Raw genomic sequence first — 17,024 nt, forward strand, 5'->3', positions numbered from 1 at the left:
TTTCATTTCTTCAGCTTAAAAATTAACACATTCTAAAAAGAACACATTTCACTTCAAATTAGCAGCAGATTTGGCTGCTTATGTTATAGGTATATTGGGTATAAATTCTCTTTTACATTTTCTCACATACAGTATTGCTTTTCAATAGTAATAATCTAACTTGGAAAAGAAAAGCTGACATTTTATGTGCTTCACTTTGCAAGGTGCTGCCGCATGATAGCAAAGCTCGACGACTTTTTGTAACAAGTGGTGGCCTTAAAAAAGTTCAAGAGATAAGAGCAGAACCTGGTTCTCTCCTTCAAGAATACATCAACAGTATTAACAATTGTTACCCAGAGGAAATAGTCAGGTGGGGAAAATGGACTTTGAAACGTTCAATATTAGAATGTAGTTTTTCTGTTTTCAAATCTAGGTTTTATATCCGCTGTGTAAAAATGTGGACTTTGAAATACGACGTGAGGCCAATATGTACCTTTATTTCTCTCTTGATCTCTTCCCCCTGCCAAATTAATTAATGATCTGACTGACACGCACATTTCCAACTCAAACTGGAATGTCATTTAAGACTTTTTTTTTTTTTTTTTTTTGAGACGGAGTCTTGCTCTGTGGCCCAGGCTGGAGTGCAGTGGCGTGATCTCGGCTCACTGCAATCTCTGCCTCCCGGGTTCACACCATTCTCCTGCCTCAGCCTCCCGAGTAGCTGGGACTACAGGCGCCCGCCACCGCGCCTGGCTAATTTTTTGTGTTTTTAGTAGAGAAGGGGTTTCACCGTGTTAGCCAGGTTGGTCTCGATATCCTGACCTTGTGATCCGCCCCCCTCGGCCTCCCAAAGTGCTGGGATTACAGGCGTGAGCCACCGCGCCCGCCGGGTCAAACAACTGAATCTTTAAAAATGCCCCCAAGGCATGCAGGATAAAGGCATATTTATCTATGTTTTCTAATCCTACATTTATTTCTTATTTTCTTTGATTTATATTGGAAAATATAAATTCTGATTTTTAAAACTTACATGCTGTAACATATACTTACATAAGTTGCAACATGTCTGTTAATTCTTCCTATTTAATATCAATGGTGTTTAATACATATGGCAACATTAATTTTAAAAGCACAAAAGCAATTTTAAGATTAAAATTTGTTTTCTATCCACATCTTTTTATCCAGTAAATTCTTTCCAGAGTTGCAAGTTTGTGCACTTTTTAGGAAGTTTATGAGAACTCCTTGACAAAAAGAGTTCTAATAGGTAAGCTTTGAAATATTAATATATATGATACATCAAAGCAGTGATATATCATAACCTGTATAGTTAGTCTACATATAACACTCTGTCTCCAAGCTGGAGTGCAGTAGCGCGATCTTGGCTCAGCTGCGATCTCCGCCTCCCAGGTTCAAGCTATTCTCCTGCCTCAGCCTCCCAAATAGCTGAGACTACAGGCACGCGCCACCACTCCCAGCTAATTTTTTGTAGTTTTAGTAGAGACAGGGTTTCACCATGTTGGCCAGGATGGTCTAGATCTCTTGACCTTGTGATCCACCCACCTTGGCCTCCCAAAGTGTTGGGATTACAGGCATGAGCCACCATACCCGGCCACAAATTTATATTTTAAAAGTTTGTATAACATAAAATGTGTAAAACCATCAAATAGAGGAAATATTAAAATATTTTATGAAGAAAATAAAATTAAGTATTATACATGGAATATGTGTCCCTTCACAAAGAATGGTATTTTATATAAGTTTAAGGTAACTTTCAATATAATTTTGTTACAAAGTTATAGAAAGATGCAAAAAAAAAAAAAAAGAACTAAAGTGTCCCCAGAATGAATGACCTATTAGAATCAGCCAATGGTAAGGTACTTTATTGAAGAGAAGTTTTTTTTTTCCCAGTTTTTTGAAGGCATATTTTAATTGAGCACCAGGAAAAACTGCAAACGCCATCACATTAGAAATTAATCTAGTGCTTTGTCAAAATACCATTGTAAATTTTTAACTTCTCCAATTCTGTGGGCTGGGGTTTCATTTTTAAAATTGGCTAATTATCATAAAGAATTTTGGTTACCTGACTAATGTTTTCAAATTTCTGATATATATATATTTCACCCACACAGGGCAAGTAGGAAAACCTCAGTTATGTTTTAAAGCATTAGGTTCTATAAAATGGTATTTTATAGAAATCTTGGAAATATCTTTCTATGAAAATAGACAAATATAATCTCAAAATAGTTTTTTTACAATTACATAATTCTCAAGAATCACTTGGTGATAACTATTTTAGAATTATCCTTTGTAAGAGTTTATCAACTGATACATTCATCTGTTGCTAACCTAAACATTTATTTCATACTGCCTTCCAATTTAGTAATCTTTAAATTTTTTTAATAAAGAAAGGTAGGTAAATGAGAGGAAGGGGTCTCAACTAGACATTAGAAGACCTAAGTTCTGGGCCTGGCTCACTCCACAGCCATAAGGTGTTTTTGAACTCCTTTTTCTTCAAAATCTCTGCCTCAGCTGGGGTGGGGAAGCAGCTTTGGGGCAACATCTAATTTGGGGAGGGAGACATGGACACAGTCTGCTATTCAGCATATTTCTGGTATCATAACAATATAATAATAACTCCAGTTCTCTGTGGGTCTAGGATAAGGTTAATTCGCTTACATTCTTAAAGGCCATTTAGAGGTAAGTTGGGATAGCTGTGGTTGCTGGCCAGAGGGAAGGAATTTCCTGGTCTTATCTGGAGACTCATTTTGGTTCTTTCCGAAGGAGTAAGCTAAGGGCTCAGGCTTAGGTGTCAAACAGACCTTAATTCCGCTCTCAGTTATAACTACTTACTATAACTAACTATTACCTTGAAGGTAATAGTTAACCCCTTTAGCCACAGTTTCTGCATCTGTACAAGGTGGTTAAAGATAATTACCTATTTCATAGTTGGAATTAAATGAGAAAATGCTTAGCCAAAGGGCTACATGTGGCTACTGAGGACTAGAAAAATGGCTAGTATGTCTGTTAAACTGAATTTTTAATATTGAATTTAAAATTTATAAACTGGCACTTGATTCAATTATTGGAAAACTTTTAGATATGTTTGGAACCACTTGTGAGTCTGTTTTTTCAACTGCAAATTTTATGTAATCTAAATACAGACATACTAGCCATTTTTTAAAAATTAATTTATTTTTTTGGGATGGAGTTTCACTCCTGTTGCCCAGGCTAGAGTTCAATGGCATGATCTCGGCTCACTGCAACCGCCACCTCCGGGGTTCAATCGATTCTCCTGCCTCAGCCTCCTGAGTAGCTGGGATTACAGGCATGCACCACCATGCCCAGCTAATTTTGTATTAGCACAGACAAGGTTTTGCCATGTTGGTCAGGCTGGTCTTGAACTCCTGACCTCAGCTGTTCCACCCTCCTCAGCCTCCCAAAGTACTGGGATTACAGGTGTGGGCCACTGCGCCCGGCCCATACTAGCCATTTTTCTAGTCCTCAGTAGCTGGTGGGTCCCATTCAGTCTACATGTAGCTGGTAGCTCCCATATTTAACATGGTAATAACAATTATTATTAATCTAATATCAATGATAACATCATTATATCAATACTAAGAATACTATATTATTAAATAAGTAAAATATTAATATGTTAATATGATAAATTAAATATTTATTACATTAAAATATAAAATTTATTAATATTTAAATTAAAAGGTTAAAATTTTACAGATATTTAAAAATCTACCTCTTGAATTCGTATTATCTGGTGTCCGATACATTTGAAGGCCTAGGAAGGTAAAGCTTGCTTTAAAATTTTTGACTAACTCAGAGAAGAAGCAGTTGTGAATTTCTCAGTGTAAGAATACTTCGAAGAAACCCACTGTTGAAAGACAATTTTAGAGAAGAAACATTCTTTAAGGCAGCTTTTTGGGTGTGTACGTAAGTAGCTGTTTAACTACAGATGCCTGTAAGCACACTACTGACTACTAAGAAAATACAGCTGTATTTTTTGGTCCACCTTAACTTGATAAATTGTGGAAGGAATTTTAGTGTAATATCAATTATGAGTTTTTAGGTCAAGCATCTGGGCATAGATAAAGATAACAAAAGGCAAAACAAGTCTCTAATATTAGGTTTTATCTGGAGAAAATGCCTTCAGAAGCTTAATTATTTTGAGTGTTTTGAGAATTTTTGAATTATACTTCCATAGATTTAAAAATTATTCTAGAATGCCTGCTAAATTTTGACATTCATTTATCTGCATGTAAGTTATTTCCATGACATATTAAGCATCTCACAATGCACTGATCAACATATTTAATACTTTTATACTAAATCTTGTATAAAATGTTCAATTTATGAATGTAAATGTATAGTACTATAGATGCCCAAGAACTATTAATAGTAAAAATGATTAATTTCCTAGGTTTGTATGATACAAGTATTTGTAAATAGTTTTTCAATACTAAATTATAATTTATTAAATAGTTTTTCAATATGAATTATACTCCCAGAAATTTTTGTTTTCCTAGGTGACGAGATCTGATTAAAACCCATGCTGAGAATGATCTCTAAGGCAGTTAGAATGCAGAAGTTGATTAGTAACAATAGACTGTGTAGTCTAACTTACGAAAAAAAATCTATTAGCGATGATCCTTAAAGCAACATTAGCCACTTGATATGATTAAAATGAAGTCTCTGTAATAAAATATTGTCACTGGATTGAAGATTCTTGTTTGGAAAATGTCCCCTTTGCCATTACATTTATATCCCTTAAGTGTTTTGCTACTTCTCTAGCACAGTTTTATGAATTCGTATTCTGTTCCTGGATAGCCTCTAACTTTATGCACAAAGCATTACTGGAGCATAATTATTCAGAGTGTATTTGAGATTTCACTCACAGGATTATTTCAGATAAATCCCCTATGTTGAATCTTATGTGCCTGCTGTGTTGATCGTTTCACCAGCATTTAATAGTGTATTTTCTTTTTCAGGTATTATTCCCCTGGATATTCAGATACACTTCTGCAGAGGGTGGACAGCTATCAACCACTTAATAACTGAGCAAAGTTATATATTTTGATACTCAAATTCACAGCAGAGTAATTATGAGTAACAGTAACTAAATCTTTCTAAATATTTGAACTAAGTATATTCTAGATTTATTTAATGGGAAATACCTTTAGATAATATTTTCTAAATTTATGTAATACTTTAAACATTAGTAGCTTGAATATATGAGGAACTATTCATGGTCATTCGCATGCATAGGATTTGCTCTGAAGGTAGATTTTAAAAACACGTTAAAGGGCCTTAAGGCATTTGTTATTCTGTTAAAAACCACACACACTCATACATGCAGACAGCTCCAAAGAGATAGATAAGAGATGGCATTCAAAAACCCTAAATTATTCTAGCCAATTCGTCATAGGCATAGGCAAGGAAAGCTGGCCTTGCTAACTATATAGTAGTATACAGAAGCGAAATCTTTGAAGGAGGAAACTGATGACAGATATACAGGGCACTTGAAGGAGACTCTGATGCTAGTTATATAAGTGCGTTAACTTAAGACACAGACTCTGTGGGTAACCTGTTAGGTTTTACTAAGAATTTAGGAAAAATTTACTCCTCTTTATCACAAGTTTTCCAAACTCCCTTCTCCACCCTATTTAAAGTGTTCCTTACCTTTCATGGGGCCAGTGAGTATAGAATTCAGAATAAAGAGTTATACTCCTGCATGCATGTTCTCCCTCTCATTGAAAGGTTTCTTAGTCTAGCTCTGCTCATGAATGAACAAAGAAGCAGGCATGTAAAATGGATCCTTGTCCTAGCGTCACTTTCCTAAGTTTCAAAAGTCACATTTTCAGGTATTTAAGGAATAACTGAAGATAATACCATCAGGCTCAGACTTTACATGCATTTTTACTTAGGAAGTGGTAAATGGGTGAAAGAGAGTTTCAATAAAATTTTAAATAAAAACAGCATTAGAATTGTCCTTTTCATTTTTCCTATCCAGTGTGTTGCTGACCTTGGGGAATATGTGATTGGATTTATGGGTCTGGTTAGTTGCTGTGTGTGTGTCTTTTGCTTTAAAGGGATATTACTTCTGCTGCTCTCTCCTGGAGGAGGTGAATGAAAACCCACACAGCCCCTAGGCCACGGTGTTTCCAGTCTGACTCTGTTTTCAGGTTTCCTTCTTGGACTCTCTCTCTCTCTTTTTTTTTTTTTTTTCATGCAAAAAGAGCTACCCATTTGTTTTTTGTACTTTCTGGATTCATCTCTGTCATCATTATTTCCTAACAGTGCATAACTTTGTTGTGTCTTTTAAAACTTCATAATACCCAATATTACCCCATTTCGTTTTGCCTTATATCTGGCTAAGATTGTTGGTTATTTCATTTTTTTAAAAAATACTTCCTTGGGCCTATTTTGTTTCCTTGCAGCAATTTCTTTGACCTGTTGAATAGGAAAATGTAATTTGTATTCCCAGTTTTATAGCTTTCCTTTCTTTCCTTCATGCCTACACAGCTTGTCTTATGAATCTTTTAATTGGAGAAAATAAAAGTAGTTTTTATCTTTCTTCATTAGGGCTGTTTTTCTTAGATGCATTGGTAATGACAGAAATTAGTTTATCTGGGTTAAAACCACCTCAGATGTTGTTGGAATGTCAAATTTCCTAGTTGAAATTTTTCACTTCATAGATAATTTCATACTTATCAAACAGTACTAAACAAAGTAATAAAATACTTAATAGTGTTCAGATGGGTGTTATAATTTGATCATATGCATTGTGGAAAATTTATGCTATGAAATGTTTCTTGACATAAAACTCTTTAAACAAAATGAAGCTTTACTTTTTGAAAAAAAGTATGTTGTGAGATTTAAAAAATATATATAAAAACAAAATCTTTTTCATTTGTCATAGGGCAAAAATAATGTCTGTTATTAATGATATCCACTGATATTTTTCACCCCTCATTTGAATTTTGTCAATTCTAATTACCTGTGCAAACCCCTGTCCCACTGCTCCCTATCCACCCCCAACCCCAGGAGTTTATTTAAAATTCCCCTGTTCTTAGGAATTCTCAACTTACATGAACAACTATTTTTAGGACTTCAGTTCAGGAATAGAATTACTTGGACCTTATTATTATAGATTCAGTCCTTTCACCTGTTGTGGAAATAGGTGAAATCAGTGGTATCTGAAAAGAGATGTTGAAAACATAGGTTCTAGTCTCTCTCTGTTAAGTATTATAGTAAGGGTGATAATAGTTGCTCAGCTTACTCATAAGAAGCTTATGAAAGTAATCTGCAAGGGTGAAAATAACAATGTTATAAACAAATCCATTTTATACAAACTCGACATGTGATTAATGGAAAACCTAATAGTCAATGACAGATTACATATTTTAGCCAGCAATTGTGCAGTATTCCCCAGGCCCCACACTCTTAGATAAGTGTTGTTGAAACCAGATGATTTATGATTTTAAAAAACCCTACATTTCCTGCCCTCATGGAGTTTTCTAATATAAACACATTTGCCCAGACAGAGGCAGTGGAATAGTCACAAGACACTGAACACAAAGCAGGCATATTTAATGTACTATGGAAAAACAAATGACAACCCCATATTTACAGGATATTGACCTGTTTTTCTAACCCCTTCCTCTCAAAGAAAACCCTTTTCCTTAAAGAAAGGATGAAAGGTTTGCTTGTTTCTAAACTTGATTTGAGGTCCTGCTTAACATAAACCCTGACCTTAAATTCCTGGGTGAGGCCCATCTCCCATCCCAGATGTCAAGTTTAGAAACTAACCTTGAAAGAATGAAGAATTTTTCTGTTGTGTTTTCATACAGCCAATTCTTTGATTAAGATAGGTGCTACCAAATGTTGAGGTTTATGTACACTGTGGCTTATTCTGCCACAGAATTCACTGTTTAGAAAATGTTGATTTGTAGCTCTTCTGCTTCTTTCAGGAGATTAAAAGGATCAAGTGGCTGTCCTATAATTATTACATTTACCAGTTGTTTAAGATACTTTTGACTTTTAAAATTAGATTTGTTCATGCACTTATTTTTCTAGTAACATAAATACTTATGTTGTTTTGTTTTTACGAGGCCTTGGTAGGCTATAAAATTAGATGCATATTCAGTGATATTAAAGAATGGTGAGTTTTATTGTTTTGTAGGTATCAATAAGTTAATTTAAAAAAAAAATTAGGTAGTATATGAATGGATAAAGAAAGAGGCAAAAATATGACTCCAGATCTCACAACCCAAAACAGAATTGTCATTAACAAGCTGAGATAGTTCCAAATAGCTCTCCAAACTTTGTACAGCTAGAAAAATTCTGGAAAAATGTATTCGTGCTACACGTTATTTTAAAACTAAAACCAAAAGTTACTGCAGTTTGCTTGTTTCATGGAAAATAGAGTTTTCACTTTGTTTTTAATTTTAGTGGGTTTAGGGAAAAATATTTCCTTGGGGATTAAGTTAGAGGTCAATACAAAATATTTATAAATGGGCTTTTATTCATAATTTGATACATTTTCTAAAGTAGATTTAAACTGAATGCTGGATAAAGAATATTATACCAATATATATCATTATCGCAAAGTGATTTGGTATGGATATTTATACATTAAATAAAGCCTCTAAATTTCCTCACATATATAGAATTTGTGGTAATACACTCTCGCTAAATTTTTTTTTTTTTTTTTTTTTTTGAGACGAAGTCTCGCTCTGTCACCCAGGCTGGAGTGCAGTGGTCTGATCTTGGCTCACTGCAAGCTCCGCCCCCCGGGGTTCACGCCATTCTCCTGCCTCAGCCTCCTGAGTAGCTGGGACTACAGGCGCCCGCCATCACGCCCGGCTAATTTTTTTGTATTTTTAGTAGAGATGGGGTTTCACCGTGTTAGCCAGGATGGTCTGGATCTCCTGACCTCGTGATCCGCCCACCTCGGCCTCCAAAAGTGCTGGGATTACAGGCGTGAGCCACCGCGCCTGGCCCACTCTTGCTAAAATTTATGCATTACTGATAGTAAATGGTTTACTCAACGTATTTTTGGATATAAAGAAGTCCAACTCTATGAAAACTATTGTAACCTATATTGAGTGTTTTTTTATTTCTGTTTGCATGTATAGTTTAAGTCATACAAACAATACAAGCGAGTAAAGTGCCAAAGGGAATGTCAACATTTTCCCATATTTTCCTTCACTAACTGAAGAGAACCTTTTACTTAGATGAGTGAAATGTGCCCTGTTCTCTGTCCCCAGTGTCACCCAGCACTGTGATGAGCACACAGGAGAAGCAGCAGCAGGTTGGACTGAGAGTAAGAGCCTCTAGGCTTCTGGTTGACCTTAGGTCACGCTAGCTCTGACCATAGCAAGTCTCCTCAAGTCCCTAGGCCTTAGTAGACCCATATAAGAATCTCAAAACTACCACCCCAGTCAGTGGCCTTGGCAAGTTGCTGATAGCACCCACTACATCAGATTCTGAGGATTAAATGAGGATGAGCAAGCAGAAGGTGTGGCATGTAGTAAATGGTGCCACTGTTACTCTATGTATCTTTGTATAATATAAAAGGTGCCCAGTCCTCAAGATAGTTTATTTCCATCTGGCAGAAATTATTGTAATAGTCTTATTTTGTTAGAGCAACACACTTTACTGCCATCTGCTGGAAAATTCTCTTTATAAATATGCAAATCCATGATGTCTAATATGTGAACTGTGCCCCCTGAGAAGTGCTGGTGCCCTTGTAAAGTACACAACCTGTGTGACCATGCACATAAGTGCTTGATAAATCATACTTGCTACTCTTCTTTTCACTTTTGTAATGGATTTCGAAAAGAGTTTCAGATAAACAATGATACTGGATGAAGAAATTTATTTAAAAAAATCAAAGAGTCAAAGTTAGTATCAATAAAAAAATCAGCATTTTGTTGCAATGCCTGGAAACATTTGTGCCCGCTACTGCCCTCACTTCCTCCTTCCCCCACAGAAAAGTGTGCTCTACAATAAAACCTGCAATCTAAGTTAGCAGAGATGCTAATTAAGCCATTATTCTTGCATTTATAAACACTGTATGTGAGACCAAATTTGGGGCCACATTGTATATATGCAAAACCAAAGCACATTTTGGAATAACCCATATGGCCTTTTCATCTTGACTTTAAAAATTGAATAAAAAATATTATATTAATAATGTATCATCACTGCAAGGTGGCAGATCTCCAGAAAGCGACACTTCTGGGCTTCATTTTCTTCATCTCAGAACCTGGGTTGGGACATAACAAGTGTCCCTCTCTTCTAGCCAGACAGTCCTTAATGAAGGGATGTTATAGTACCATTTTGCACACAAAAGGAAATATTTGGCTCGTTTTCATAGCTAGCTGTACAGTCATGGAGAAGACTGACCAAAGTTGGATAAAGGAGAGTTTATTGATAATGGGAGCACTCTCCCAGGACGCAGGATTTAGCACTCTGGCAAGGGTGATAAGATGACTCTTGGAAGCTTGGAGAAAGCAGCAACAGCCCATGGCAAGTGAAGTGGAAATGCCATAATTGCCAGGGCCAACTGGAAGAGGTGTCAAGTGACACAGAGAGGTGGGCATACTGGAGTAAATAGCCTATGTGGGGATGGAAAACCCACCAGCTGACTGCGTTCTAAGTGAAGGCCCGGAGGACGCACCATTTACCAAATTTGGAGCCACATTGTATGCAAAACCAAAGCACATTTTGGATATAAAGAAGTCCAACTCTATGAAAACTATTGTAACCTATATTGAGTGTTCTGTTTTTTTTATTTCTGTTTGCATGTATAGTTTAAGTCATACAAACAACACAAGCGAGTAAAGTTCCAAAGGGAATGTCAACATTTACCCATATTTTTCTTCAGTAAGATGATAAGAAATGCATTGTTAAGAGGGTTACAGTCACTGAGAATCTTAGTGGAGGCACTCTTCTCTATGCCAGGGTTTACTGGAGGAGACACGGCTACAGAACTGGGCTCCTTAACAGAGATAAGGATGATAGGATCCTGAAATAACAGAGGCCAAGTAGCAAGACTTAACTGTCAGAAGCAAGGTGTGCACAGTTTTTGCAATGAGTGGCAAGATTGATGTGGCATCCAGGGGCCCATTTTGCAGAGAGCTATGAAAATGCTTAATAGAATTTCCTAGAGGCAAGATAAATGAGCAGTCAACAAGTATCAATTTCTAAAATAAAAATATGAGGCTGAGGGCAGCTGTCATGGTAAAAAGTCAATCACTAGCTCAGTTTCCAAACCTGAGTCAGATCTCAGATCTGGGACCCGCTGGGTGAAGGAGAGGATGATCTTTATGACAACAGAACCTAAAGCATCTGAGCAAGTATGTTTAGTAGTTACTTCCCCAGCACTTCAGAATATTGTCCCAACCCTTTTACCAGATGATAGAGCTCTGTAGCAAGTCTCGACAGCAGTACAAGAAGCCCTGCTATATCCCTCAACAGACCCTATGGTATTAGAGGAATCTGTGGTGGGAAAGAATGCTGGGGATAGTTGCTGGTAATCAATCTCAATAAGAGAATCACGGCATAGACCCCCTAGGATTTTGGAGAAGGGCCATATTATCTGTAGTAAACAACAATATACCATTCTAAAGTTCTTGGCTGGTTGTGGTGGCTCACACCTGTAATCCCAGCACTTCGGGAGGCTGAAGCAGGAGGATCACTTGAGCCCAGGAGTTCAAGACCAGTTTGGGCAACATAGAGAGGCCTCATCTCTACAAAAAATACAAAAATAGTTGAGTGTAGTGGTGTGTGTCTGTAGTCCTAGCTACTTGGGAGGCTGAGGTGGGAGGATCACTTGGGCCCCGGAGGCCAAGTATGCAGTGAGCCGTGATCACACCACTGCATTCCAGTCTGGACATCAGAGAGAGACCCTATCCCAAAAAAATAAATAAAGAAAGAAAATTCTTGCAGACCCCTGGGCCCTGATTGAAATGAAGCACCTGACCCTGAGACATCAAGTAACTATGGAGCCTGAGATATTCATCATGAGCTGGCTCTGTCAGACCCACCAAGTTATAAAGTTGGGTGGGCCTGGTGGCAATTTATCACAAAATTGAAGTGGCGTGAGCTGGACCAGAGGACACAAGTAAGTTGTACCAGTTGATGGCCCAGACCTGCATGTCATCCACTCCTATTGCACTGGTGTTTATAACTACGGTGTTCGCAACTATCTCAGCTCACAACCATAGCTGCAAGGAGGTGTCCCTTGTGGCCAGCTGATGGAGGAAGAAAAGTGCCAACCTTCATTCATAGCTGGCTGGCTCAGCATAAGAGTGCAAGCCAAAAATGGATGCTGCTGCACTACAGCCCTACTTAGGGTGATCTTAGAAGAGGGTGGTGAGGGAGAAATCCTTCCAATAGGCAAAGTTCCACAGGATGCACTTGGTCATCCACTTTATGTGAAAAGAAGAGTGGTTCAAGGTAAAGAACATATGCAGGCTCATGGACAGTGGTGAATGGGGTGGTAGTTTGGTCAGGGGCTTAGAAGCAGAAGGATTGGTATGGATATAAGGTGTAAAGAACTTTGTGTTATATGTTAATGCGCATCAAAGCAGCCACTACCAAAAGGCACTAAACAACATTCATGACTCAGCCATGCATGCAGCAGCCTGTCTCATTGGCTCCTGTAGTGCTGGCACAATGGGCACATAAATGGAGTGAGTAGCCATGGTGGCAAGGATGGTGGCTATGAATAGATCCAACAGCATGGACTTCCATTCACCAAATCTGATCCAGCTACTGCCACTGCTGCTGCCAAATGTCTAACCTGTCAATAACAGAAACCCCAATGTAGTATCCCTCAAAGAGACCAACCAATCATTTGGAGGTAAGTTGACTTCAACTTCTTCCACCCTGGAAAGGGCAGGAATTCATCTTGATTGGGACTGTTGTATATTCTGGCATGAATTTGCCTTTCCTATCCATAGGACCTCAGCCAGTACCAATACCCAAGGACTTAAGAATGCTTGATCCGCTGGTATTAGATTCCATATGCCTTGAGTCAGAGTCTACTGGTCCTATCACACATACTGCACCATCCCTGAGCCACTGGTATGATAGAATGGTGGACTGTCCTCTTAAAGACGCAACTGGGGCTCCAGCTTGGAGAAGATACCCCCACAAGGTTGAGATACCACCCTAAATCAATGCCATTATATGGTGCTATGTCCCCAATAGGTAGAATACATAGGTCCAGAAACTATAGGGAGAAGGTGGAAGTAGGCATGGCTCTGCTTACTGTCATTCCCAGTGGTACATTTGGGGAATTTGTGCTTCCTGTCCCCAAAACTTTAGATTCTGTGGGTCAAGTGGTCTTGGCTTTCACTGGGGTAATACTTCATCAGTGGACACAAAGTCCCATTGTACTTCACACTACAGCTGCCACTCAGTCACTTCAGTCTCCTTGTGCCAAGAGACCAGTGAGAAAAGAGTCACTAAACTAGCAAGACCATTGACCCTGATCATCAGGAGGAGGTAGAACTTTGTCACAGAACACAGGGAAGAATGTTTGGCACACAGGTGATCTGATGGGATGTGTCCTGATGCTCTCATGCCTAGTTTTAACAGTAAGCAGACAAGAACAGAAGCTATGGCTGGGATAGACATGGGGACCAGGGACTCAATCTTGGAGACAAGGGTCTGGGTCACTCCATCAGACAGTCTGCCTAGACCAGCATGGCTGCTGGCAGTGGCTGAGGCAATTCGAGAATGAGGACAGGGTAGAGAAGAGGGTGAAATGTCAGTTACCTCAGGCTTGAGATCTATTGCAGCTGCAGTGACTATAGTTTGCTGATTAACCTTATAAGTTTCCCCAGTAATAAAGGCCAATGAGAATCCTGGAATTGCCGAGTACTGGGTGGATGAACTTACCCCAAGCGGCAAGTGGATCTGAGCAGCACAATGGGTGGCCCATAATACTCTAGCGCTCCACCCATATCTCCTCTTTAGGACCAAGGGCCAACAAACCCATCCTCCAACTGCTGTGATTTTTGGTCACACATTTTATATCCTTACCCACAAATATGAGCTGAATTAAATCCTCAACCCACAACCAGAATGAGTGTTAATAATTTGCTAAATCTTAAAATTGACACCTTAATTTGAGCACCCCCACCCCAAATTTGAGAACACATAGGCAACTAGTTCAAACTGGAATCCAACCAAACCAGAACATCTAATTTTCTCAGATGTGAATCCAAACCAGAAGTTCAGACACTTCGCATATATAGCCCGGGTAGACTCTCTGTGGCCTTAGCAGTCCTTGCTAATTAGAAGCTCCTGTATTGCCTCTGGCAGCTTAGCTGCCAAGCATCTTCCCAATTGTGCTCCCAAATGAAGGTAAGGTAAATGGCTAGAATTTTTAAAAATTAACTTATGCTCAGTTATCTATTTGGTTCAGAGGAGAAAGAAAACATCAGTGTTTTTTCAAAAGGTAATTCCACACCCAGCACCATCATACCCTCCAAGTCACATGGTAAAAATAAATGATGCCTGTCTGTGGTTAATTGTGAAGCCATCTCAGTTCTCATCTGATGTAGCGTAATGAAGGCTCTGAATACCAAGAGTGAAATCTTAACCTTAACAAATGACCTTGCCTCACAGTTCAGGCACAATTTTTAGGTTTCTCATCCAAGGTGGGGCGGGGGGGTGTTTAAAAATCAGTATTCATATGAAAAATTATTCTTAGAAGCCCTTAAGATTGTTGCTTACACAAGAGATGCAGGTCTATGTTTATGCACCGTGAGGATGGGAACCATGCTTGATTCATCTTTGTATCCAGCACAACACTTAGCATAGTTGCCTAGTGCGCAGCAGGAGATCAAGAAATTATTATTGAATAAATGAATGAGGCTGCAAAGTTCCACGAGCCATCCTAGTTGCTGGCAACCCTTGAGGGGAGTTTGGCCAAGATACTTTCAAAATGTAGCTTGCCCAAGTAAGAAAAGGCTCTTTTCAAGATCTACGCTGTCAGGACCGCTGCCACTTTGTTTTCACTGGTCATCGGAATCTGGCTCTACCATCCTCCACACCTGCTCAACTCAGGTTAATGGTATCTGAAGTAGTTCTTCTTAGAACTTTAAAATGGTAGCAAAAAGACCAGTTTAGAAGGAATGAACCACATTGTAGGATGATTTTCTGAGTTTAACAGATTGAGCTTGAATACATACTGTGCGTGTGTGTGTGTGTGTGTATGTGAGTGCATGTGTATATGTGTCAATCAGATTCTCCCAGGAATTTTAGATTTGCACAGAGAGAGCAGGGCGCGGTGGCTCACGCTTGTAATCCCAGCACTTTGGGAGGCCGAGGGGGGCGGATCACAAGGTCAGGAGATCGAGACCATGGTGAAACCCCGTCTCTACTAAAAATACAAAAAAATTAGCCGGGCGTGGTGGCGGGCGCCTGTAGTCCCAGCTACTCGGAGAGGCTGAGGCAGGAGAATGGCGTGAACCCGGGAGGCGGAGCTTGCAGTGAGCCGAGATTGCGCCACTGCACTCCAGCCTGGGCGACAGAGCGAGACTCCGTCTCAAAAAAAAAAAAAAAAAGATTTGCACAGAGAGACAGTGGTTGGGAGTTGGTAGCTAAATCATTAACGGCAGCCAACTCTTTGGAGGAACTTGTAGATTTCAGCCTCTGAGGTCCTGGGAGCTGCCCTGGGCGACTTCTCCCTGAGGGAGGTTAAGTTGTTCACCTCTTCCTTGTAAGACTCTTCCCTCCAGTAAATTTACTCTTTTACCTATATTCTTTCCAACTGGTTTTTGTTATCTGCAAATGGAAGAAAGGCATTTTGGAGGAAACCTGTGGATCTGAGCTGCGCTCTGGAAGAATGGTGGGGTGGAGGAAGGACGGCCGAGTGGAGAGGTCAGGGGAAGGCTCTTAAGGCAATCAATCACCTTTCTGCCCTGAGTCAGCTGTGGACAAGAGGCTGCCAAGCAGAGAGTTGACTCAGCAGAGGACTGCAAGGGGCCACCCTGAGTGAGGCTGGTTTTTAAATATTCATTTCAAAAGCAATTGAATGCTCTCTTTCCCCTCTCCCGTGCTTAGGTGTGTCTTCTACAGTTCTTGTTCCAATCACTTCAACTCGTTTGTGTCTCCTGCCTCTGCTTCTTCCAAGGCACCTACTAATGTCCAATGAGTCCACAGGGTCTTCTCTTTGATCCCAGGATATTTCTGTGTATTAGCAGCCTTTTTATTGAACCTAAGGAAGGAATTCAAATGGTGATTTAATTCGTGCCTTTCTCCCCTCCTGCCCCTTCCCAAGTATCCCATTGTGGGAATTTTGGAGAAAAACCCTGCCTCTGATTCAAGCCAAGTATGTAAATGAATTTATTGGATGCCACTGAGAAAGCTACATTAGGAAATGGAAGAGAGTTGTGAATTTAAGAAAAACTACAACAAATCTATGCGGGAGGAGGGAAGGAAAAAAGGATGAATTTGGACCATTTATTTGCAGCATGTCTTACTGACAGTTAAATACAGTGGTTTGTTCTGTTTTCTGCCACTCGAGGGTTATTTAATTAAATTCATGACCTAGGATGCTAACCAGCCCCACATCTAAAATAATTGCTTCTCTGTTGGTGAGATGTAAAGCCGGGATTGATTTTCCCCTGGCTGATAGCTCTCCTTTCTGACTCATGAATGTCATCTCCACTCCCTGCCCCACGTAATTTGATCTCTGTATTTGATCCCTATTTAGTAGTACACTTCGCCAAACAGATGTCTGAGTAATTAAAATCCCACATGGGCACACTCGTCAGTGAGTTACATCTATTTAATAGTCAGCTTAGAAACTTTTCACCCTTCGGCTTTTCTCCCATCCTGGTGTCATATGTCAGTAGCCTTTAGCAGGATTTAACTATTAGAGTTCAAACCTGCTGTTTGTTTTCCTGCATTCATACAGACTCTCTTTTCGTTTTCTGACTGTATTTTCTTCACAAGTCCCTGATCTCTTTCTCCTTCAACTCACCTGGATTTTCTCTATGGTTTTACAC

At 39.2% G+C, this 17,024-nt stretch overlaps 1 protein-coding gene across 3 annotated transcripts in view; it reads left to right on the top strand.

Moving 5' to 3' along the window:
• Positions 1 to 5,969, top strand: part of SPAG6 (sperm associated antigen 6) — a 74,770-nt gene extending 68,801 nt beyond the window's left edge. For 2 of the 3 annotated variants that reach the window (XM_032169156.2, XM_058432221.1), the window contains exons 10-11: positions 204 to 349; positions 4,980 to 5,969. In XM_032169156.2, the coding sequence (XP_032025047.1) occupies positions 204 to 349; positions 4,980 to 5,049 (216 nt within the window). In that variant the 3' untranslated portion in view covers positions 5,050 to 5,969. The remainder of the gene's footprint in view (positions 1 to 203; positions 350 to 4,979) is intronic. The other variant, XM_032169317.2, reaches the window with a different exon arrangement.
• The last annotated feature ends 11,055 nt before the right edge of the window (positions 5,970 to 17,024 follow it).

Source organism: Hylobates moloch, unplaced genomic scaffold (genome assembly GCF_009828535.3).
Source record: "Hylobates moloch isolate HMO894 unplaced genomic scaffold, HMol_V3 SCAFFOLD_2, whole genome shotgun sequence".
NCBI lineage: Eukaryota > Metazoa > Chordata > Mammalia > Primates > Hylobatidae > Hylobates > Hylobates moloch.